This window comes from Penicillium malachiteum (assembly GCF_028827825.1).
Source record: "Penicillium malachiteum strain IBT 17515 chromosome Unknown utg000002l:1.0-8849297.0:1.0-8852440.0, whole genome shotgun sequence".
Classification (NCBI taxonomy): domain Eukaryota; kingdom Fungi; phylum Ascomycota; class Eurotiomycetes; order Eurotiales; family Aspergillaceae; genus Penicillium; species Penicillium malachiteum.
In genome coordinates, this window is record NW_026643095.1 from 7,604,352 (window position 1) to 7,628,257 (window position 23,906).

Consider the following 23,906-nt stretch of genomic DNA (forward strand, 5'->3'; position numbering starts at 1 on the left):
AAAATATGCGGCGATGACCGATCTGATCAGCGGCCGAGGAATAGCAGCTGAAGGTCAAGGTGAGAATCACACCGACAAGCACGAGCTATTCCTCCGAGGCCCCCAGACTAAACGAGTAGAAATCTTGAAATCGGGGGGATCCCTAGATCTGGCGGTCACGCACCGTACCTATATAGCGCATATGCTCCATCTACCCCGGACTTGATCCCTTTTTTATTTTTGCCTCTCCGCGAACTCTTTCTTCTCAATAATTTTCTTTCTCCACTGTATAGCAACTCCACTATCCTTATCTTTATCCCCAAACCAACCCTCATGTCAAAGATTTTCACAAAGGAGGACGTAGCGTCCCATAGCAAAGGCGAGAGCCTGTATATTGTGATCGATGAGGACGTCTACGATGTCTCTAAGTTCCAAGATGAGCACCCTGGTAAGTATCCTGACCATTCTCATGAGCCGGAGCAACAGAGGGAAACAATAAGGCACATGCTAACAATATATGTTTGAACAGGTGGGAAGAAAAGTACGTCATTGGTTCCAGCCCGACCCCCGAGAAATTTGACATTGACAAGTTTATAGTCTTGCAACGAGTCGCCGGAAAGGACGCCTCAAAACCGTTTTGGAAATACCACAATGAGGGAATCTTGAAGAAGTATAAAGCCCAGCTTCAGATTGGTTCATTAGACACCAAGAAGGTAGAGGAACCGGCGCCAGCGGCGGACCCAGTTCCAGCCCCTAGAGCTGAGCCCAACCCGGAGCCTGTCTCGAGTGACGTGAAGCCTTCGGCTTTCGCGGAGCCACAAGATCCTTTTGGCGAGTTGATTCCATTTGCCGATCCTTCTTGGTACCAGGGTGTAAGTTATTATGCGAAAGCAGGAGAAAAGCGCAAGATACGTGAGATGAAACCAAAGACTAACATGTGATTTCACGATAGTACTCCTCCCCCTACTTCAACGAGACTCATGCTGCTTTTCGCGAGGAGGTTCGCCAATGGGTCGACAGCGAACTCGAGCCTTATGTACACGAGTGGGACGAGGGCAAGGAAGTCCCTGCCCATATCTACAAACAGATGGGTGAACGTGGCTACTTAGCTGGTCTGCTGGGTGTCAAGTACCCTGAGGAGTACACTCCCCACCGTGTTAAGTCTGTGCCACCAGAGCGTTGGGACCATTTCCACGAGATGATCCTAACAGATGAGCTGTCTCGTGCCGGTAGCGGCGGTCTGGTGTGGAACCTGGTTGGTGGCTACGGTATTGGTTGCCCACCTTTGGTGAAGCATGGCAAGAAAGAGCTAGTGGATCGCATTCTTCCCGGAATTTTGGCTGGAGATAAGCGCATTTGCCTGGCTATTACCGAGCCTGATGCTGGTAGTGATGTTGCCAACCTTGGCTGTGAGGCGAAGCTCAGCGAGGATGGCAAGCACTACATCGTGAACGGCGAGAAGAAGTGGATCACTAACGGTATCTGGGCTGATTACTTTACCACTGCTGTCCGTACGGGCAAACCTGGTATGAATGGTCTCAGTGTTCTGCTCATTGAGCGCTCAGCTGGTGGCGTTAGCACTCGCCGTATGGACTGCCAGGGTGTGCTCAGCAGTGGTACTACCTATGTCACCTTTGAGGACGTAAAGGTTCCCGTTGAGAACATCATTGGCAAGGAGAACCAAGGATTCAAGGTCATCATGACCAACTTTAACCATGAGCGCATTGGCATTGTCATCCAGTGCGTTCGCTTTGCTCGAGTCTGCTATGAAGAGGCAATGAAATATGCCCACAAGCGTAAGACTTTTGGCCAGTGCTTGATCGAGCACCCCGTCATTCGCATGAAACTCGCCCACATGGCCCGTCAGATTGAGGCCACTTATAATTGGATGGAGAACATCATCTTCCAGGCTCAGTGCATGGAGGAGACCGAGGCTATGCTCAAGTTGGGCGGTGCCATTGCCGGTTTGAAGGCTCAATCCACACAGACCTTTGAGTTCTGCGCCCGTGAGGCCAGTCAGATCTTTGGTGGTCTCAGCTATAGCCGTGGTGGTCAAGGCGGTAAGGTCGAGAGACTTTACCGTGATGTTCGCGCCTATGCTATTCCTGGTGGAAGTGAGGAGATTATGCTTGATCTGAGTATGCGTCAAAGCTTGCGCGTGTACCAGATGTTCGGTATGAAGCTCTAATGGCCTATGATATTAGCGATGCTAGATTTGCCCCATTTGATCTCTTTGGGGGCTCCCTGCATGTCTCATCCTGGCTTTTCTGTTTTCATTTTGCTTCAATTTGGCTAGATATCCCGTCCGGTGTGACGCATTTCTTTTTGATCTTGTCTTGTACGATACATTATCGACCACACATATTTTCTTTGGCTTCAATCAATAGAATAAACACTAGTATATATGAATCTTAAAACTGTACATCATTTAGAAATTGAAGATCCAATGTTTCAGTCAGGCGGGCTGCTCGTGTTCATTCTGGCCCCTACTACTACGGAGTACTTACCACCTAGGACGGAGTAAGCTTGGCCGACATGGAAGCTCGTTTCAAGTAATGGAAAAATCATCCTCAGACCAACGATGGAAAAGATCAAAGAAAATAAAGAAATCCCGTAGAGCTATTTCTCCTCGTATTTTCCATATTAATTTTTTCTCGCATACCTGGCAGAAAATAATTCGTGGGATGCGAGTGAATGATGGTCTAAATTGGCTCAATAGTAAACACGATCCGGGTACGCAGAGAAACCAATTGCGCAGCCCTTCGACATTCACTTTCGCCGCGAACTGCTTCACTTTGAGATCAGCTCCTTTAGCCCACCTCATCTCACACCTGATACAGCCAGCGTCTTTGGGTATAAATACTCTCTACCCGCCGGCCTGCTGTATTCATCTTCTTCCATCTTTCCACTCCCTCTTTGATGAAATCCGTTTTGCGACTGTCCACCCTCTAATTCCCGTTCGGTGGCTTACCCGCAAAGCTCGCGGGACTGCTCTGCTCCTTGCGTTGGTGGTAGTCTTGCTTTCAATCATTCCGAGCACCAATTCTTGACTCACTAGTCAACCGGATCTTTCATTCTTCCGCGCGAAACCAAATTACAGAGAAAAGCATCCGTTTCTTTATCCTCGATTTTCCCACTGTTAACACCGACTCCCACCCAACATAATGTCTTCCAACCTCTTGAACCAGGACTTTGGGTCCGAGGATGAAGATGACGATTTCAACCCCGTCATTCAGGATGATTCCGATGCTGAACAGCCCAAGGTCGGTAGTATATTTCAGCAAAATGCATGCTATGATACTGATGAGACTTCAATATGCAGCCAGCGAACACCAGCCGACGTGGTAACGATCGCGTAGATGATGAGGATGAGGATGATGCCCAAAACGGCGACGACGACGAAGAAGAAGGCGCAGATGAAGAAAATGGCGACGATGACGACGACGAAGAGGAGGAAGAAGAAGAGGAAGAGGCCGTTGTAAGTACTCTCGGTCAGGTCTTTCGGCTAAAAGACCACCAACTCACACATATTTGTTTCCTAGGGTCGCCCACGCAAGCGCAGACGAGGTGGTGTCCACTCTTTCTTCGAAGAGGAGGCCGGTGTCGATGAGGAGGAAGATGAAGCTGAAGAGGACGAGGACGAACTTGCCGAGTTTGGCACTGAAATGCACCCCGATGATCTCGATGCTTTGCCTGCTGGCGCCGAAACAGATGACCGCCGTCACCGACAGCTGGATCGCCAGCGTGAACTCGATGCCACAATGGACGCGGAGAAGCAGGCGCAGATGCTCAAGGAACGTTATGGTCGTAACCGTGCCGCAGCAACCGATGCTCTTGTCGTTCCTAAGCGACTGCTTCTTCCCAGTGTGGAAGACCCTAGCATCTGGGGTGGCCGTTGCAAGCCTGGAAAGGAGCGAGAGGTTGTGTACTCCATTCAAAAGCGAATTGAAGAGCGTCCAGCTGGCTCGCGCAACCCAATTCGTATTATTTCGGCTTTCGAGCGTGGAAACATTATGCAGGGCTGGTTCTACTGTGAGGCACGCAGACAAGCCGATGTCACCGAAGGTCTTGAGGGTATCAACTTCTACTATCCGTCCCAGAAGATGACCCTGGTTCCCGTGAAGGAAATGCCTGATCTTCTTCGCGTCCAGAAGTCCGAGGACCTCAACCCTGGTGGCTGGGTCCGAATTAAGCGTGGAAAGTACCATGATGATCTGGCTCAGATTGAGGAAGTTGAAACCAATGGCCTGACTGTAACCGTACGACTTGTTCCTCGTCTGGATTACGGTATGAATGATGATTCCGCTGCCATCGTTGATCCCAAGCGCAAGCGATCAGCTGCGAATACTGCCCGACCGCCCCAACGTTTGTTCAGCGAGGCAGAAGCGAAGAAGAGACACGGCAAATTCCTGTCCTCGAACGCAGGTCTAGGCAGCAAGTCATGGAATTACCTCAACGATACCTACATCGAGGGTTTCCTTGTCAAAGACATGCGAGTGCAGCACTTGGTCACCAAGAATGTGAATCCTCGACTGGAGGAAGTCACCATGTTCGCTCGTGGAGGAGAAGACGGCACTGCCAACCTCGATCTTGCATCCCTGGCTGAAACTCTGAAGAATTCTTCTGCTGTTGACTCATACCAACCTGGCGACCCCGTGGAAGTGTACCGAGGTGAACAGCAAGGCTTGATCGGTAAAACAGTATCAACTCGCAACGACATCGTGTCATTACAAGTCACCGAGGGAGATCTGGCTGGGCAGATTATTGATGCTCCTGTTCGAACTCTCCGCAAACGCTTCCGTGAGGGTGACCACGTCAAGGTTATTGGAGGCAGCCGTTTCCAGAACGAATTGGGTATGGTGGTTCAAGTCAAGGAAGACACTGTCACCTTGCTCAGTGACATGAGTATGCAAGAGATCACTATCTTCAGCAAAGATCTCCGTCTTTCCGCTGAGATGGCAGCTGATGGACAGCTTGGTATTTATGATGTGCATGACCTTGTACAGCTTGAGTGAGTTTTTTATCCCCACTCCACGCATCTGCTACTAAATTTTTCTAACTTTATTACAGTGCCGCTACTGTCGCCTGCGTTATTAAGGTAGACCGTGAGTCTCTTCGTGTGATGGATCAGAATGGCTCTGTTCGAAACGTTCTTCCTACCCAGATCGCCAACAAGATTACTCCCCGTAAGGATGCTGTAGCTACAGACCGCAATGGCGCAGAGATCCGACACGGCGATACCGTTCGTGAAGTTTATGGAGAACAGCGAAATGGTGTTATCCGCCATATTTACCGCTCTTTCCTCTTCCTGCACAACAAGGCTCAAGCTGAGAATGCAGGCATGTCTGTTGTGCGAACTACAAATGTTGTCACTGTCTCCGCCCGAGGTGGACGTCCCACCGGTCCAGATCTGACCAAGATGAACCCTGCCATGGCAATGCAAGCAGGTGGCGGTCGCGGTGGTGGTGCGATGGCACCTCCTCAGCGTGGTCGTGACCGACTTATTGGCAAGACCGTGGCTGTCCGACGTGGCCGTTACAAGGGTTTGGTTGGTATTGTTCGAGATGCCGATGAAAAAACCGCTCAAGTTGAGCTTTACACATCAAACAAGCCTGTCCTTATTCAACGAGATATCCTTACACCAAAAGAGTAAGTCAATTCCACCTGAGTCTTTTGATGAACCAGTCGCTAACATTTAACAGCCCGATTACAAAACAATCATTGGAGGGGGGTCGTGGAAGAGGAGGCTCGCGTGTTCCGTTCGGGCATCAGCCTCAATCAAGAGATGGTTGGCATGGTGGTCGCACTCCTGTGGCTGCTGCCGACTCCTCAAGAACTCCAGCTTGGGGCGGTGCATCCTCTGCCCGCACTCCAGCTTGGTCTGGAGGCATGAGTGGTTCGCGTACCCCTGCCTGGAAGAACGATGGAAGCCGCACTGCCTACGGAGATGGAAGTCGCACTGCTTATGGCGGTCTGGGCAACAGAACCCCTGCCTGGAACTCCGGTTCTCGCACTCCCTACGACTCTAGTTCCGGTTATGACGCCTTTGCCTCTGGATCTCGTACTCCTGCCTGGGGTGGTGCCAGTGCCAACACAGGTAACCGCACACCTGCCTGGGGCGGCCTTCCCAATGGCCGAGACCAGCGCGACTACGAAGATGCCCCTACCCCCGGTGGTTATTCTGCCCCGACTCCCGGCGCATATGGTGCTCCTACTCCCGGTGCTTCGGCACCAACCCCCGGCGCATGGGCTGACAACGCTCCCACACCTGGCGGAGCTTTCAGCGCACCGACTCCTGGTGCTGGTCCTAAGCGTGGCTACGATGCGCCAACCCCTGCCGCATATGATGCACCTACTCCGGCACTGGGCGGCACTGCGGCTACCCCTGGCGCAAGCTACGATGACGATGCCGGTCCACGTTACGATGAGGGCACCCCCAGCCCTTAAACCTTGCACTTTGACTTTTTCTTTCATTTTTACACATTATCTATCTCCCCACGCCGCAAAAAGCTTCACAATTCTACTAGATATCGAGGAGGAATGGGACAGCTTCGCGTATGTATTCTACTTTGAACCAAATGTAATTTCGTCAGATAAGTACCTGGAAGCGAAATTGATCCCCGTCATAATTCTACATTTACCGAGAATTCATGATACTGCACGGTTGTATCACTGGAGTAATCACTTGTAGTACTAGCACAATATCCAAATCTTTCCGACTCGGAGTCACGACAACCTTCAAATTGGAGGTGCCAGGTTCAAATGTAGCACTTGAGTATTCAAGCTGTGGCACCCACTGGCGATAACAGCTTCAAACTGCACATATACCTGCTCTGCATTAATTGGTCGAAATTCTATGAGCAATGAATCATACTAATAACTCTTATCTCATCGATGAATGCTAGTCTTGAGCTGTGGTTACTAGTAGTCAGATAGTCATGAAGCAAAGTGGTGGTACCTATTCTTTTTCCGCGGAACTCTCAATTTCATCACGAAAAGATCATTGTTGAACACTTTTCGGGATAGATATAACCCGTGCAAGAAGATTATTTATGGTTTTATACTGGATTGTGCCAATCATATCAAGTTGATATCTTGTTCTCGCAAACTCATCCCAAATGGGTACTAGTTCGGATCCAAATACAAAAAGCGACAAATCCTCAGGGATTTAATTCTGAGGACTTGAGAAATATTCTTTTCTTCGATCTAATGGCTTCTCTACAAATCTCATTCTTGCCATTCATATTGGCCATTCTTTTCAGTCTGACTGCCTTTGGCGTCGGTGTTGCCAGCCTAGTCGACTACATCCACCAACGAGAACATCTTGTCGCACTAGTCGAAAATTCAAAAATCTATGACCGCGCATTCATCATTGTGGGCAGTTATCCCATATTCGCTAGTCTTTTCATTGCGATAATCTCTTGTCTCGGCTTCGCGCTGCTCTACTTGCAGTATTCCCTGTCGAACTTCACGAAGTTATCATGGAGAGCTAGCGTCATACTAGCTGTAACATGCTTTACAGGTGATGCTCTTGCATTGACCATTATCGTGGCCACAAAAGATGTCACATATGACAATGTTGGTCCGCATGTTACGGTGTACATGGATGAGGCTGTTGGAAGCTCTGGTGTGCCATTGGACTATAGACATGATCCGAAAGTACTAGCCGCCGTGGTTTTCACCTGGGTTGCATGGCTTTGTGCTATTTTCAGGTATGATTCAACTATCAAATTGGATGTAAAACTTACACTAATTGATTAAATTAGCTGTGTCTCATTGTTTTCAGGGCAGAAGAAAGTTGGGGTTAAATGTGACGAGAAGCAAGTGTCTAGTTCGGGCAGTTCTATGGGGAGTTCGAGTGATATGGAGAAGCCAGTTGAGAAGTCTCTGGAGTAAATACTGTCGGTATTCCGTTCAGTAGTTCTATGGCAATAATTTAGTTATTGCAGGCATAGAATCAATCTTTCAACTTGCTTGTATAATCTATCTCTATACTAGGTTCTAGGTAGTTGCCGCCAGTGGGGGAGGCTACAGCTCCAAGTCAGCTTGAGGCTCTGCAACTTGAACTTCCCTGCTCGACCAGCTCGTCTCTTGTCTCAGGCTAGATGTCCTACATTTTTCAGATGAAAGTTCCAGTGCAATCCAACTTTCAAGTGATGATTTCACCCCCATCGTCAATTCTAAACTGTGAGAACTTGAACGATCTGACCCACGCTAGTAGGAGATCTCCAGGGTCCGCTACTCAGGGTCCGCCTCGGTTAAATCACCTTAGCGCCGAAGTCCCTACTGACTCATTTCATGTCATCTCATATCGTTCTCACTTTTTCAAATTAAGGGTCATCTTCAACTTCATTCTCTTACACACCATAAGCTACCTCCTTGCTCTGAAAGGGTGTCAACAAGATGATTCCCTCGGCGCTGCAGCCGCAGATGCTACTTGGCTCGCCAAGAAATCTCTACGAGCATCTCCACTCTCTAATCAACAATGATCCATCGATCGAGAATTTGACGTCGATTAATTCGTGCCTCCTTACTCAGATACACAAAGAGGCGGTTCCTCCTGCCATTTTCAAGATCTGGCTATTCCTAATTTACCCACATTGTCCGCATCTTGTTTCCGATGCACTCCGAGATACATCTAGTGGAGTTCGCAAAGCCGGCGTCGCTGTTGCTGCAGCTCGGTTTTTCCGCGGGTCTGATTGGAAAGAGAATGGATGGGATCTGCTCGGTGGAGCGAAAGGAATCAAAGATATCCTTGATACATTACCTCTTACAGAGGTGCGCCTTCTACTGAAAGCCATTTCTCGCCATGTTGGCTCCGCTGCCAATAGACAACTCGCAATGGAATGCATAGAAGAACTCATAGACCTAGTCGAAAAATCCGATGACTGGACGATGAGACCACTCAAGGATCAAGTGGCTTTTCTCTATGGATACTGTACCAAGGAGAGACTGGCGACATTTTTGAGCTCTTCACCTTGGTCGCGGAATACCTGCGCCGTGCTTCATAGCGCAAGTCTCTTACATACTTCAATCTTGCGGGAGATTGCAGTCGGTGCACTGCAAGTACCATCAGATGTGCGCCGGGGTGTATTGGATTTCTGTTGGCAGTCGTTATTGTACTCGGAAGAAGCATACATCTCGACCACAGACGACCAATCGGCATCAGTGCTGCCTCCAGGGCTGGCCTTCGGCTTGGATCTGCTAATTACTATGAGTCGAGAACCAAAACTTCAAAACGGAAATCAGGTCTACTGTTGGATTAAGTGGATAGTCGGCCTGGCGATTCGGAAAAGGCCTCCACCCCGATCATTATTCCTGATTCTTCACACGGCCTTGTCACTGTGTCGATCAACAGAGTTCCAAAATTGGCTAAGAAAATCCATTTTCAATGATATCGTTGCGCTCTGGTCAACTGCCCGCTTTGGGGATGTTGGGACCTTCTCGCAAGTTGGTCTGGCTTCCAAAGTTTTGAAGAAAAAATGCTCTCGGAACTTGCCAGGGTACTGCTCATCTTTCGAGCAGATCTTGATACAGGATGAGCTTCAAATTGAGAGTGAAGAGCTCCCAACCAATCCAAAAATTGGGTCCTTTTTCCCAACTCTGGTCACACTAGTGACCATTGTAAAGCGTGAGGGAAGGTTTGAATTCCTTAAGCTTTTATGCCAACACTCGCCTACTCTGGCATTTGACATCACAAGCTTCCCCTCATCAGAGAAGGAGAAAGAACTCATTCCCATATGGAGCTATGATCTTCTGCATACACTTCCTCTCCAGTCTTCGAGGCTACTTTTCGATCGATCACTTTATCCCCGAGAAGGCGAGTTCATTCTAGATACCGATTTTCTATCGTGGGGGAATCAATGTAACCTCTGGGCGTACTGGGAAGCAGCGTGTGATAAACGTCATGAAGACTTTCCTGTGACCCGAAAAGGTAAGACATAAATGTTGCAGCGGTATGAAAAAGAGTTATTTATTGACGAGATGCAGCTATTGAGGATATCAAGAAGAAGGCAACGAAATCTCGCGAATCCAATGATCGGTTAAAATGGGCAAAGTTCGCCATCAGCCTTGCTGCAAAAACTGAGTCTGTACGCCTCTTTGAGGATCTGGCGAAGTGGAGTCAACGATTCCTGAGAGACCCAGTACGTATTCGATCTTCAGTACTTTTTGTTCTCTATAATTATGCTAACTTGCATCATTAGCTGGTTTTTGGTGATATCCTACGACACCTATTTGACCTTGGGAGTGATATACTTTCTGGTCAAGCTGATTTACTGCAGCCAAGAACCGACCTCAATATTTGGATTGAGGTCATCAAGACAGCAGAACGTGTTCTGAAGGATCTACTCCAAGTATTTATACTTCTTCTTCGTGAACCCTGGGCGCAGAATAAAATGGGATGGCTCACGAGTAAAGTTCCTCTCATGTTTTCACGTATTTTCAAGGATAGGGTGAAAGCTTTGAAGATTCTCTCCCAGAGAACCTCTATCAGTGAGGTGGAGTTGGACATGACCTTACTCGATCCCTTGATCTCAACAATGATTGAATATGAGAAGATGAGCAATACAAAGGGCCTGGAGCACATCGCACGTGATTGGAGTGGAGTAACAGGCATTATGTCACAAATGTCTTGCCCTTTCAATCCCAGGCAGATCGAGCTTTCATTCATTGACAGGCTGGCACAACAGCGGAACGCACTCTGGGAACACTACCATGAAGATGAAAAAGGTCCGGATTGTGTTTGGCCTCGAGGTCTTCCGATGCAGCGCCTAGTTCCAGGGAATGCATGGGTGTATCATGCTTTGAAACGTCCGGAGGAAGCGCCATACATATCGTCAAGAGTCAACAGCATTCTTTTTTGTTCATCAGAGATCATGATGACCATCGTTCCAAAAAGCCACCCCACGGAACATTGGATGGTGGACGACCTTTGGTTTGCAATTCAGGCTTCTATTGTCAAGGACAAGCCGGCTGAACGCGAGCAGCGCATTCTGAGTATCTGGGAATATTATTCCTCGAAACTAGAACAGCACAAAGCTCAACTTGAGTCTTTTAATAAGTGGCTCTCGACTCATGTATGTAAAGCAAGAATGAGAAAGGCTGCCAATATCATCAATCCCTCCTTAGCTCTTTCGTTCAGAATCGCCCCCGTTCCGACAGGCTCACTACCAGTTGAATGGATTCCTCAAGATGAAACTGAATCCAGCACATCCAAATCTTTGAATGAGGAGGAAGAAGAACCTCCCTGCACTGTTCTTCTATGTCGCATGCTGGGTAAAGTTCCGGTGACGACTGCCCTTCCGGCAAGAGACTCACGATCCAAACCGCCACCAAGCTTTCCCATGTGGACATTCGACAAGAATTTATTGGAGTCCGGATTCCAAGATGATATGACCCATTTTAAGCACTCCATAGCTTTGTCTGCACTCCTATTCCTGGCATCTTACACCAAAGGTTCCCAAGTGTTGCAAGCCGCATTTCCCGACGATGAAAATCCGCGCTACCCACCCATACGCCTTGCAGATTCATTTATCACCCGGGCCAAATCTGGCGAAGCTAGATTGGTACTGAAAGCTCCAGTGAACGCCTTGAAAAGATGCGGCAAAGGAGTTCCGGCTCAGCTGTTGCGGGATGTCATATGGTCTCTTTTGGACACCCTGAAAGCAGATCCGGATTCGACTATGTATTCGCATATCTTGTTCCGCACCCTTGACTTGATCGAGTTATTGCTCTGCTCAGATCAGCCTCAGCTTACAGTTGACATCCTTCTTCGGCTGTGGATGGAATTCCCTGACAACTCATCCCTGCACCGCAAGATTAGTCTCACCAATGTTGGCTGCAGACTACGACCTGAACAAGCCGAGGAGATGATGGTGGCCCTTGCGAAAGCAGTATGTGAAGCCATCGAGTCCCAAGAGAAGCAGGTTTCCGGGAAGCAGGGCAAACTGTTTGTCAAGGTTACTACTGCGAAGATGTTGGCGAAAGCCGTGGGCGAAACAGATTGTATCTCACAATCCAGTCGAATGCATATCCTGAAGCGTATGCTCGATGTCAGTCGCCACATTGACATTCGCAGAGGGATCTTAGACTCCATTCTGGTTCTTTTCAACATCAGTAATAGTCGCGAGCTATACGACCTTTTCTCTTCTGTTGCTTTGTCCATCGCAGGTCCAAGTGAGGAAAAGGTGACAACCGAAGAGGAGTGGATTGCAGCAGAAAGACAAGATGGACCTTTACCATTAATTGCGGAGAGCATCCAACGCCCAATAATTCAATTATTTGTCTTCACTGCCTCCTCCAGGATCCCAAAGGAGCTGCGGTCACACTATGCTGAGAACGTCTTGCTGCCACTGTTGGAGGAATCCTGTCGTCAGCATACCCGATGGCTGGCTATCGTATGTGCTAAGCTTGGTTTGTCAATTTCTAAGTTAGGTATCACAGAGCAGGAAGTTGGACCTTTCGCACCCAATCTGGTTCAAGGAATTTTCTCGGAATGGAGAGAGCATCTTCCAGCCATGTACTTGCAGAACTATCACCGTCCGTGGGCAATGGCCTATTTGCGCTTCAAATCCTTTGACAAAATAGCAAAGAAGCTTGCCAAAACAAAGGACCGTCATTTAAGCTGTTCCCAGGTTACAGGATACTGGAACTTATTCTTCAGAAACCTTCAGACACGACCTAATCTGTACAGTCTCGATTCTCGCCTCAATGACGCCCTGACTCAGCCTGAGGCTGGAATCAGTGCCGACATGATGGTTGAGGATATTCTGTGCCGTATTGAATTGATCTCCAAAACACCCATTCGACGCGATACCTCTTCTGAGAAGTGGATTCTCAGACCGAACTACAGCATTGAGATTCTACGAGATCTCCAAAAATCTCGCGTGAAGGGATTGGAGGACTCTTTCTACAGACCGACGATCTACTACCGAATCACAGATGTCATGACGCGAACCATTGAGCTTTTCAATGCAACCAGGAACCAAGACTGGCCGTCTAACCTGGCAAAAGGCTTCCCCATGACACTACCATCTTTCTTTGAGTATGAAGTATTGGTGTTACCCTCGCCAGTTTACAACCCTATTGATTCAGAGGCGAACTCATGTATCAAGATTTTCGCCGGCTCGGTGATTTCTTTGATACACAAGTACGCAAGTGACCCCGAGTGTGTCTTACTACTCCAGCTCAACGTCTTGGAGTCTATCTTCAACGAGATAGATCAAGCAGACAAAATGGAATGTGCACTGTATCTTGGTCGTATCAAACACGAGCAACTTGGTCCTGTTGAAGCTTGTGTCAGAGTCAAGCTGGCACGGAAGATTTTGGACATGGATGCTATGCCTCAGCGAAGCAAGAGAAAATCGGATGCTAGCTGTGAGGAAATGGTGGAGGAATGGAAAACCAGTGGGATTGATCTTGTTCGACAGATTGGATGGGCATATGAGCAGTCGGGGTGGTAGCGGCTTCGGATTTGTTGAGCATGCATACATAATTATTTTCTAATTGCGTTGTTTTTACAACTTGAATCTTTTTCTAGCAGCGGGTGTTCCAAGGTTCAAATGTTACCTAACATCGAAGAAGCCAACATTTGAAATTGACATTTTGAACATTCAAGGAAACTTTTGTTTCGTCCAAATCCCTACTACTGGCAGTGGATAGTAGCAGCCCTGTAGCAGTTAAGTATTTCAGAACTATTGATGCCACCCCGGGCTCATCAAATTCAAGTTCCAACCTGAAGCCCACCCGTGGACCGCAACATACGAACATTTCCAAGGTTGTGCCCAGCCCTGGAGGGAATATCAAGTTCACCTGGGCAATATAGGTTTAAGTTATATCATTATCCCGCAACTTAAATGATCACCTGGGCAATACTCCGAGTGGTACATAAACATTTGAATTGACTAGGTAGTATATGTACTACTAGAACTAGTACCTACATAGGTATTCATTTAACCCTTACTAGGTAAAATGTTCAACTCGAAGTTCAAATGTTGGATTGTTGGAATGAGACATCAGGATGGATGATTGCTAGTGTTACTTGGCAGGTATATGTTTCGGTTGAATAACTCGGATGGCGAATACTATGAGATTCAACCTTGGGAAGTTTTTGCGCCCGATCGGGAAGATTTTCATGATACTATGAAGAATGACAAATACTAGTAGAAAATCTATCAGCGTGAGTGACACATAATTTGAGAATATTTAAATCAAGATCGCAGTTAAACTACTTTCAATGTTGTTGAATCTATTTGTAGAGGTTATGGGTTAAAAGATGAGAGTCTTTGTCATCAGAAGGGGTTGTAGCTCAGTTGGTACGAGCGCTCGCTTTGCATGGTTCTACCAACCTTCATGCGAGAGGTCTGGCGTTCAAATCGCCACTGCTCCATTCTTTTTTTGTTTTTTTCTTTTCGCTCTATTTTTCTCTCTCTACATTGGTAAGATTAAAAATACCTTTTTTTCTTCGAAAAAGATAGCTGAGTTTTTTTTGATGATTCTTTGTGGTTGATATCTATCTTCTCTCAACATATGCCTTGGAAAGGACACTTTGTTTACTTCCAGGGGCGATCGAAACTGCCTTCGAGTTCCCCACACCACCTCAAGGTCTGATCTTTATTTCACCCTCGAATATCCCTGTCAATGATATCTGCAGCCCATAAACAAGTCTCATCCTGGAAGGGTGGTGCAACAATCTGAATGGCACATGGTGCACCGTCAACTTCCTCCGGGTTATCTGAGAACCTGTCAGCAACTGGTGACAATTGAGACTAATTCAAGTCACTTACAATTAGGTTGAACTTCATCACCGGTTTCCATCGTCTCCGGATCAAGTTCCTTCGACGCTTTCCCGAATGGAATAATACAAGCAGGATACTAAAGTCATATTAGCCGCTGCGGACTGCAATACCCTCGAAATTCAAAGATGGATGTACTTACATCTATCAGATTCCACATAAGTGTATAAGGGGGCCATCCGTAAGTGTCATATGCCACGGCAGTACTTTGCGACCCTGGAGCTAGAAGCACGTCCAAATGATGATCTATCCAGACCTGGCGCCATGAATCGCAAACTCGCAGACGAGCGTGGTGCAGTTCGTTGATTTTCTGTACAATTTCGAGAATTTGATCAACTGGGAATGGCCCAGTGAACATAGGCGAGGAGAATTTGGCCACTGATTCTACCAATGGCTCACCACTGGGCGTGATATGGTCTTCCGCGGGACCGTAGATGAAATATTGGAATGCAAGACGAGATGCATACGAAACCGAGAGTTCCTCACTCGGACTTTCGATTCGAACGATGCGATGTCCGGCTCGAGTTAATCGTTCAACTGCAAGGTCCAAGGCTCGCTTGATGGGTGGATGAAGTGGGAATTGCTTATCCTCAGACAAAACTCCAATCGTTAGCCTTCCATTGCGCGCATCACCTCCGCGTGGACCATCGATCCATGGCGCACCAGAAGCTGTGGTATCATATTTCCAGGCTTGACCATCTTTCAGGATAGTTTTCATGAAAAGCTGCAAATCAGAAACACTGTGTGCGAGAGGTCCAGCTGCAGGTTTTAACCCCGGTAGACCTTCCATTGCACCGGACACCTGCCCACCAAAGGGGACACGGTCTACTGTTGGCTTAAACCCGTATACACCACAGCACAGTGCTGGGATGCGAATTGAGCCAGCGATATCGGTGCCGACACCTAGGATGGACCCCCGGAACCCTACCAGGGCACCCTCACCACCGCTAGATCCACCAGCTGTTAGGGCCGTATTGTGAGGATTCAAAGTGCGACCGAAGATATTATTTTCCGAATCACCCGTCTAGAAATAGTTAGACTCTCTGGCTCAAATTATTCAGGATGGCCGACTTACCATCATGGTTTGGGGAATGTTGGTCTTCACGTATAGGACTGCACCAAGATCCAAGAGCATTGCGACAAGGGCCGAGTTCTTTGTCTCTGGTGCATTCTTCAAGAATGAGACATAGCCCACGGTCGACTGCAGACCTTCAATACAGAAACTATCCTTTACACTGATAGGAAGACCATGAAGTGGACCAATGGGCTTTTTCTCTCGTTCGAGATATGCATCTAAGAAACGAGCTCTCTCAAGAGCTTCAGGGAACGCGGTTTCCGTGAGACACAATGTCTGAGCGTGAATTAGCTGCTGCAATCTTATATACCAAAGAAGCATAGAAGAAGAGAGCTAACTTACCAATTGTTGAGCGATAGCAGCACGTTTGCAAAATGCAGTGGTAACATCCAGGGAAGTGACATTGCCCACTGCAAGCTTTCTCAGCAGTTGAGTTGCGGTATAGTTCTCAGTGATATCCAATTCGAGTTCGGAAAGGAGGCCACTTCGGCGCGGCGCATCATATTCTATCAGATGCGGAGAATTGTTAAGATGCTCGGTAGGTAAAATCCATTCCTTGGGGATCTTCTCGCGACATTCGTTGCGTTTGCGAGCAACTAACTCTAGCCAGTCAGGAATTGTGGACTCCATTTCGTATACCGTTAGGACTTGCTGATTGTAAACTCAGAATCCTGGTCATTGTCTCTGTTTAAGTACTCAGGTGATAAGTATCGGCTCTTCAATTTTGGATACCGAACGCCACTCCAAGAGCTCTCGATTTAGTGATGTGACTGTGCGTCCACATGCCTAATTGGGTTAATTACGTGAGGGGTAAATGATACTCCACTATTTAGACTAAGAAGTCGAAAATAACTAGAACAGATAAATCGAGGGATTTATGGATTTGAATAGATTTATGGGAATATGAAAGATGATAGATAAAAGGAGGAGACAATTGGACTGAAATTACTAGTAATTCATGCACATGTAGACCATTCTCAAACTTGCTTTATTTTAACATTCAAGGCTACTTGATTTACTCCTTCTAGTAATCGAAAAAGTATACTTGAAGTTCTTCATTTTTTGTCCTCAAAAATTAAATAAACCATCAGCTATACTTTCGCCATAACGTTCTCTGGTGTCTTTCCAGGAAAGTTGGTCAAGTGGTATGCGTCTATCCAGATTCTCTCGCCCTCGCAAGTCATAACACCAAGACATACGAGTCCATTGAGCCAGTTGTATGGACCTGGACCAGCCTCAAGTCTCAGATGGGAAAAGAATTCCACATCATCCTGTGAAACCGTGGCTGGTGGAACCATCATCGGGTCTGCGTCGACCTTCCTTGCATATTCCGTGTCAGGGCCGGGCCGATAGAGTCCATGTGCGCGAATGTAGATATGGTGATTATCAGAGGTGCGGACTGTGTACCGAGCATCCAGTGTCATGGACTTATGACTGATTGTTAGCAGTATTCTTTTCATTGATAGTAACTTTGGGCTTACATGTGTCCCCTTCACGACGGTCGCCCAGTCCGCTCCTCCTAGAGGAAGAACGGTACCTTCAATACCAGGTCCTTTGAGACTGCCTCGTACAATATTGGCTATATTGCGTATAACGCCTGCATCGTGAGGTGCGCCGATGTTGATTTCCTCTTTCGCAATATCGCATTCAAGTCGATAGAGAAAGGAGATAGAAGGCTGGCGCATTTGCGGGCCATTATCGAACAGGGTATTTCCGGGCGATGGCAATGGAGACATGATAAAAGAGATAAAGAGACAAATGCTGGTCTCTTCATTTTGTCTGCTATGGTCGGTTTTTATATAGTCATTGAGCTTTATCTCATTTGATAAAGTGGCAGTACTGTAGTCTGATGTATCGAATAGCTTCAAGTGGGGAAATAATCCCCGCAGATCAAGTCCAAATAGGTAAGTCGACCCACCTTATCACAATAAATGAGGATCAAAATGCAATGCAAGATTCGGTGCCCAGGTGTGGGTTAGACGCGCCCCAAAGAGGGAAGTACAAGAGGTTGCGTATGATTTGAGAAGTTGTCGTTTTCCGCCTTAATCGCGGTGTATTTCTAGATTCTCTCCATCTTGTTTATCTCTTACCTTCACCACCCTTACTAGTACGATACTACTAGACCCTCACCCAATCACCATCTTCAATCTCAACCTCATCATGTCTTTTGCTCGATTCGTTCTTGAGGATCCTGCTATCCCGGATTCAGCTCGCCAACAGGCTTTGGATCGTCTTCATTCGGATCCTGGAATTCCTCAGGCTACCACAACCTTCTCCTTCTGGGTCCAAAATCCACACCCTCAGTTTGCACAAGCTTCCAGCAAACCTTTGCCTGCTAGTGCAGATATCGTGATAATTGGATCCGGAATCTCTGCTGCATCAATCGCTCGTACAATTCTCCAAAGTCGCACCATATCTGCCTCGATTCCATCCCATCCAACGGTGGTTATTCTTGAGGCACGCGATATCTGCAGTGGAGCTACTGGAAGAAACGGAGGTCACATCATTGAAACTGCAGATGAGTACGGTGAACTGGCCGATGCTTTTGGGTCGGAGGCTGCGCGCAAGATAATGCGTTTCCGGTTATCACATTTGAAGGAGATGCTGCAAGTTGCCAAGGAGCTTGGATTATCGGAAGAGGCCCAGGCTCGTAAAGTGCAATTTTTGAGTGCCTACTTTGGAGAAAAGCCTTGGAGAGAGGCATTGGAAAGGCTTTGTCGCTTCAAGGAAGGCATGCCAGAGGAATCAGCCGAGTGGATTGCATACGATACAGGATCTATGCCCGAGGTAAATTTTCCCGGTCCGATATTTGAATTAGATCATTAGTGCTAATTCTCGTTCATAACAGGACTTCAGACTCTCTAATGCAACTGGTGTCGTTGCCGGCCCCGCTGGTGCTATTTGGCCTTACAAATTTGTCACAGGCGTTCTGGCGAACCTCGTCGCGGAGTACCCGCAGGAGATTCAGATCAGTGACCGAACAGCTGTCGAGTCAATTCAAACTGACTCTGCGACTAACAAGTATACAGTCAAGACAAGCCGAGGTGAAATAACTGCTCGTCATGTCATTCATTGCACCAATGCGCATGTGGCTCATTTGGTCCCTGGTCTACGCGGACGCGTTTTCCTGTGCGAGGTCAAATGTCAGCCCAAACACCTGGTGACAAGTTCTCCTGCCAAGCTTACGACCACTCATGGATTTTCAATTATCACCGTGGATTTGACTATTTGACACAACTGCCAGGAGGACAAATGATGCTTGGGAGAGGTTTTGCGCAAGGCGAGCTGGGAGGAATTGCCGAGTTAGGAGTTCCTGGAGACGACGAAATGAGTGTATACATTGACATTCACCTCTCTGGTGCCCTGAGTGCAGTCTTTGGTCGCGAGTCATGGGGTCGTGTAAAGGGTGACCAGGTGCAGGCAATGTGGACTGGCAATATGGGATTTAGCTCGGACAGCTTCGCCTGGGTAGGACAGTTACCCGACTCTCTCAGTAGTCGCCCATCTCTCGATAAGGGCAATGGTGCGGAATGGGTATGTGCTGCATTTGGTGGAGAGGGAATGGTACAGTGCTGGCAGTCTGGGAAAGCCTTGGCCACCATGCTTGGCTTGAAGGATAAGGAGCTTGGCTTAAATGTTCCTAGTGACTTATCATGGTTCCCTGAGCAGATGGTCGTTTCTCAGCAGCGTATTTCCGCGGCTGAGTTACCCAGCTCTGTGGCTGCTTTCCGACGCCAAGCAAACCTATAGCCCTATAGGATTGATTGGGTTTCTTGTTCAACATCTTCAAAATATTTATTATGCAGATGACTTGCTTGGCGTGGATAGCTACGAAAGAGAGGGCATGATAATTCCATTGCTATTGATACTAGTAGGTCTCCTACGAGCTTTATCCACAGTACTATAAAACTCTCACAATGCCTATTTATGTTACTGATTGGATTTGTTGAATCAAAATATAATTCCTAGTAGTAGATTGAAGGTTCCAAAATGTAACTACATTGCAATAATAAATTTGAGTCAGACCAGTATCAGGAATATTCATCTTAAGCCCTTCATATGTGCAAATCTGAGCACCAAATTCTAGCTTGAGATAGAAAGAGCCGCGATGTTTCGTATCACAAATTGGTCCCCTACCACGCGTTTTTGGGCACATCAATGACCTATGCTCACCATTCGTTGGTAGCGCGAAGCCAAGGCACGCCGAGCAGCTTTACCCCAGATCATCATTGGAATCATCAAGCAGTTCACCGCAAGGCTGATAAACCCCGCAACGATAAACATGTTTTGAATCCCGTTATTCTTCATCCAAGGACTGATAGCGAAAGGAATCCCGATACTAACCGCGTTGCGTAAAAAGGCGACTCCAGTGAAAGCATCACCAGCGATCTACAAAGTTTTGGTTAGTCTTCAATGCTTCAACGAATATAATGAATGTTGAAACAGTCATACTTCTCGGTAACTGTCAATCACCAGTGTCAAAGCTGCGTCACTGACACTGCCAAGACCAAATCCGAAAAACACACCAGCAATGCTGGGAAAAATCCAGTGCATGCCCTGGTGATACGAAAAAATTAGTCCATGATCCATGCACATCCAAGTGATGGGAAGAAAATGAATGGTGAAACCGTACCCTGGAAATCGTAACGCCAAACATAATCAGGCCTCCTGACATGAAGATCGCAGGTATAGGGAGAATGTAAAGTCGCATCTCAGGCTCGAAGTAGCCCTTGTTCTTCTGAGAGAAGTATAGGATAGACCAATCCCCCAAGACACCCCCGTAGATTGAGCCGATGAGATTTCCAATGAAGGGGCCAACGCTCATATATCCAATCTGCTCGGGATTGAATGAATATGGTGGTTCTGGAAATACCAGAGCTAGCACACTGGACATGATAGTGAGGAAAGCAACGCCGGAGGCATATTGCAAAGCTGTATACAACACCGTTGGGAAGCTGAGTAGTACATAAAAAGGTCGATAATAGTAAGCCCAGATCGGTTCTGAGGTAGGAGTGGCCAAAGCAAGACTTTTGCGCCAAGAGTTCATGGGAATGGTAAAATCTATTTCGTGGTGTAGAGTGCTCTGTTCAACGACGTGCGTGACATGGCTCTCGGATTGGACTTTCGTTTTTTGATCCTCGTCCTCAGCCTCAGGGTAGCATTCGGTCGGACTGGGCTCGTTGCGTGATTCGCCTGTGAAAATGGGGATGTATTTTGTCTCCTCATATAGAAAAACGAAGAGGACTAGGAAGATGGCATTGAAGATCCCCATTGTCCGGTAAGACGAACGCCATCCTTGATTTGTGGCTTGTGCTCCCGCTGCCATTGGAGCAAGAAATGACTAGGAATGTCGATAGGTTAGCATAATGTATTTCCATTAGGCCAAATACTTGAGCTTTAATTAAGCCTTATCGTGCAACTTGAACGGGTTGACATACCCCAATCATCACAAATGTCATGTAGAGACCATTCATTCGACCCCGATGATGCACAAAGAAGAGGTCGGCAATCTGTACGACATGATTGATTAGATATCCAATCGATACTATAATGATCAAGTACACGTACAGTTATCTCAACGATGGCTTCGTTGGTTGCACCAGCCAATCCTTGAAGCAGGTTGCAGATATAAAGCTCTGATAAACTCTGCAGCCTGGAAGTCCAGAAGGAGGTTACCAGCATCAGAATTGTCGACGCAATGTAAATTGGACGGCGACCGTATTTCTTGGCCAGAGGAATGAAGAGAACACATCCCATCGACAGACCCACGAAGTTGACAGACATGGAATTGTTGAGCTGTGTATACGTAACATCAAGATCCAGGATCATCTGCTGCCAGAAAATAGATTGCACGGAGAGTCTATCAAGAAGGTTAGAGCTTGAGACGTTGAAATACCATCTCGGGGAGGAATTTGATATACGCTGTGAACACAAGAGCTGTCATTCCGAGAATGATGGTGAAATTAACAGTCTTGCGAGTCGCACTCCAGTTCTGAATACAAAGATTGGACTATTAGCCTGGTCAAGTTCATAGTAGGGATAAAAGGTAAACCCACCAAGGGCTCGTTGGGATCCTTGGATGGAATGGGATCAAGCATAACAACGTGCTCACCCGATACCTCGGAATCGTTCTCTATGTAACGAATTAGCAATGTTCAATGAGGGCTGAGCAAGGTCATACCTCTAATCAAGAGAAAGGTCCCAGGTGGGAGATCGTTTCCCTTTCCCGAGGAAGAAGACTGAAAAGTTGAAGACATCGCAACCTTGGAAGTTTCACTTCAATATTGAAAATAAAAATATTTAGATTCTCGGATATGAAGCAGACTTCCCTGGGATGGATGCAGGGATTTAAGTGTTCAGCGCTTCCCCTTCTAAGGTTGCTAAGACGGCAGATAGATAGTAGATTCAAGTTCAAGGCTCATAGGCCGATGTCTGCGATAGACACGTACGGTCAACCTCAGCGCCACTTTCACGAATAAGGATTCAGTGATCATTATGTCCCATATGATAAGCTAGTCATTGTCAGTGCGGAGTATAGGGAATGATTGTCACTCGGTGTATGCGGAGAAAGTGTGGCTGATTTGCATGACCTCGTAGGATTTAGCGATAGAGTTAGAGAAGGGTCAGCCTTCCTGATTTGGCTAAGTTCGATATCAACGAACATCCTAACCGAGAGTAAAGTGCTCGGTTAGTCTCACGGACCTCTATTGCGATACTCCACAATCTTAATGCATTTGGGAATGTGGATACTTGTCCCGATATGGCAGGTGGACACACTAGTTTCAATATGGAGGATTCAAAACAGCCTGAGTCCTCTAGACACGGAGGCTGCCCATGTGGAGATGTATACATATAGCGGGAGATAAGCGGGTTAATATGGAATACAGAACTATTTTAGCCTTTTCAATATACAATATACTCCACTGTTGCATTTTCTGATCTTACCCATTAGTCACATGTACAAAGAGGATTCACCAATTTCTATTCTTCAAAGGGCTTTCGCCTGCGACGTCAATCGATACGACCTTGAATTTATCTTCTCGAAAGCGGTTATCAGTGCTAGTGGGCTTGGTTGAAGTTAACCATGTCAAAACTCACCAGCAGACTTGAATTACTGCAAGTCAAAAGTGGTTTGATCTCCCTCATAATAAAATGTGGCATTCCAAAAGAAATCGAACTGATATGTACCTCAATGAGAAGAATCTTTTATTCCGAGCGTTGTTCGAACAGTGAACTCTGCCTTTTCACCCGATCCTCTTATTCAATGGTTGCGACCAAATGCGGCGCCTTGGAGCCAGCAAGATGAATCAGCCTGCAAATGGCAGTATCGACGAGTTCAGTCAGTCATGTTGAATGGAAAGGTACTTCAAACAGCATCGGTTGGTGATATCACAGTTCCCAAGCTTGCAGAGCAGCAGAAGGGACCACCAATTCCCGTAGCCGAAACAGAAATCCAAGCTTTGCCTGCAATGGGCACTGGAGATGTCATAAACGGCTTGGAAGATGCCGGTGCTGTTGTTTTTTTGTTTCCGCCTAAGTTTCAGCTCAAATGGTCTATACCAAGGCTATGGCGAGCACTCAAACTTTTCATACTCAACAATCTCAAGCCGGCGTATGATACTGGCTGCAAGGAATCGGTATTTCTACCCTTGATCCCTTGAGTACTGCATCATGAAACTAACATAACACATCTATCAAGCGAGTCAATCAGCTTCTCACAGCAAACAAAAAATGCTTCAAGATTCTACAGACTCAATATTCGCGGGAAAAGCTATGGTACCTCGAGGTTATAGCTGTACATCCATCTTTGCAATCTCGTGGAATTGGTGGTAAAGTGATGTGTTGGATCTTGGAACACATTCAAGATCAACCAATTTACCTGGAATGTACACGTCGTGAGAATATTGGATTCTACGAGAGCTTCGGATTCGAGGTTGTGGATGAGGTGGAGCTCGTGGACGATGAACAGAAACTGAGTTATTGGGTGATGGTTCGACCTGGAAAAAGGGATATTTAGATCATAGAACAAGAATTCTAATTTCAAAAAACCATTTCTT

At 47.0% G+C, this 23,906-nt stretch overlaps 10 protein-coding genes across 10 annotated transcripts; 7 read left to right on the forward strand and 3 right to left on the reverse strand.

Moving 5' to 3' along the window:
* Window positions 1-312: 312 nt before the first annotated feature.
* On the forward strand, window positions 313-2,167 carry N7483_005833 (putative acyl-CoA dehydrogenase; the record flags this gene model as incomplete). The annotated part of the gene is made up of 4 exons (XM_057089270.1): window positions 313-427; window positions 509-520; window positions 577-851; window positions 932-2,167. The coding sequence occupies 4 exons, from the start codon at window positions 313-315 to the stop codon at window positions 2,165-2,167; spliced, it is 1,638 nt and encodes a 545-aa protein (XP_056949099.1).
* Window positions 2,168-3,143: 976 nt separating this feature from the next.
* On the forward strand, window positions 3,144-6,426 carry spt5 (transcription elongation factor spt5; the record flags this gene model as incomplete). The annotated part of the gene is made up of 5 exons (XM_057089271.1): window positions 3,144-3,242; window positions 3,302-3,457; window positions 3,522-4,990; window positions 5,050-5,628; window positions 5,682-6,426. The coding sequence occupies 5 exons, from the start codon at window positions 3,144-3,146 to the stop codon at window positions 6,424-6,426; spliced, it is 3,048 nt and encodes a 1,015-aa protein (XP_056949100.1).
* Window positions 6,427-7,188: 762 nt separating this feature from the next.
* Window positions 7,189-7,875, forward strand: N7483_005835 (uncharacterized protein; the record flags this gene model as incomplete). The annotated part of the gene is made up of 2 exons (XM_057089272.1): window positions 7,189-7,691; window positions 7,746-7,875. 2 exons carry the CDS (start codon window positions 7,189-7,191, stop codon window positions 7,873-7,875), a joined length of 633 nt encoding a protein of 210 aa, XP_056949101.1.
* A 507-nt stretch (window positions 7,876-8,382) lies between these two features.
* N7483_005836 (uncharacterized protein) lies at window positions 8,383-9,924 on the forward strand (the record flags this gene model as incomplete). The annotated part of the gene is made up of 1 exon (XM_057089273.1): window positions 8,383-9,924. The coding sequence occupies one exon, from the start codon at window positions 8,383-8,385 to the stop codon at window positions 9,922-9,924; it is 1,542 nt and encodes a 513-aa protein (XP_056949102.1).
* Window positions 9,925-10,520: 596 nt separating this feature from the next.
* Window positions 10,521-13,442, forward strand: N7483_005837 (uncharacterized protein; the record flags this gene model as incomplete). Its single annotated transcript, XM_057089274.1, has 1 exon — window positions 10,521-13,442. The coding sequence occupies one exon, from the start codon at window positions 10,521-10,523 to the stop codon at window positions 13,440-13,442; it is 2,922 nt and encodes a 973-aa protein (XP_056949103.1).
* A 1,155-nt stretch (window positions 13,443-14,597) lies between these two features.
* gmdB (general amidase GmdB) lies at window positions 14,598-16,479 on the reverse strand (the record flags this gene model as incomplete). The annotated part of the gene is made up of 5 exons (XM_057089275.1): window positions 14,598-14,713; window positions 14,766-14,853; window positions 14,917-15,798; window positions 15,850-16,125; window positions 16,192-16,479. 5 exons carry the CDS (start codon window positions 16,477-16,479, stop codon window positions 14,598-14,600), a joined length of 1,650 nt encoding a protein of 549 aa, XP_056949104.1.
* A 461-nt stretch (window positions 16,480-16,940) lies between these two features.
* Window positions 16,941-17,585, reverse strand: N7483_005839 (DUF3237 domain-containing protein; the record flags this gene model as incomplete). Its single annotated transcript, XM_057089276.1, has 2 exons — window positions 16,941-17,276; window positions 17,331-17,585. The coding sequence occupies 2 exons, from the start codon at window positions 17,583-17,585 to the stop codon at window positions 16,941-16,943; spliced, it is 591 nt and encodes a 196-aa protein (XP_056949105.1).
* A 424-nt stretch (window positions 17,586-18,009) lies between these two features.
* Window positions 18,010-19,599, forward strand: N7483_005840 (NAD(P)/FAD-dependent oxidoreductase; the record flags this gene model as incomplete). Its single annotated transcript, XM_057089277.1, has 3 exons — window positions 18,010-18,636; window positions 18,698-19,016; window positions 19,094-19,599. The coding sequence occupies 3 exons, from the start codon at window positions 18,010-18,012 to the stop codon at window positions 19,597-19,599; spliced, it is 1,452 nt and encodes a 483-aa protein (XP_056949106.1).
* Window positions 19,600-20,004: 405 nt separating this feature from the next.
* Window positions 20,005-22,106, reverse strand: N7483_005841 (putative MFS transporter; the record flags this gene model as incomplete). The annotated part of the gene is made up of 8 exons (XM_057089278.1): window positions 20,005-20,238; window positions 20,302-20,406; window positions 20,483-21,190; window positions 21,288-21,359; window positions 21,418-21,709; window positions 21,771-21,859; window positions 21,906-21,982; window positions 22,031-22,106. 8 exons carry the CDS (start codon window positions 22,104-22,106, stop codon window positions 20,005-20,007), a joined length of 1,653 nt encoding a protein of 550 aa, XP_056949107.1.
* A 1,089-nt stretch (window positions 22,107-23,195) lies between these two features.
* Window positions 23,196-23,866, forward strand: N7483_005842 (GNAT family N-acetyltransferase; the record flags this gene model as incomplete). The annotated part of the gene is made up of 2 exons (XM_057089279.1): window positions 23,196-23,486; window positions 23,549-23,866. 2 exons carry the CDS (start codon window positions 23,196-23,198, stop codon window positions 23,864-23,866), a joined length of 609 nt encoding a protein of 202 aa, XP_056949108.1.
* Window positions 23,867-23,906: the final 40 nt, after the last annotated feature.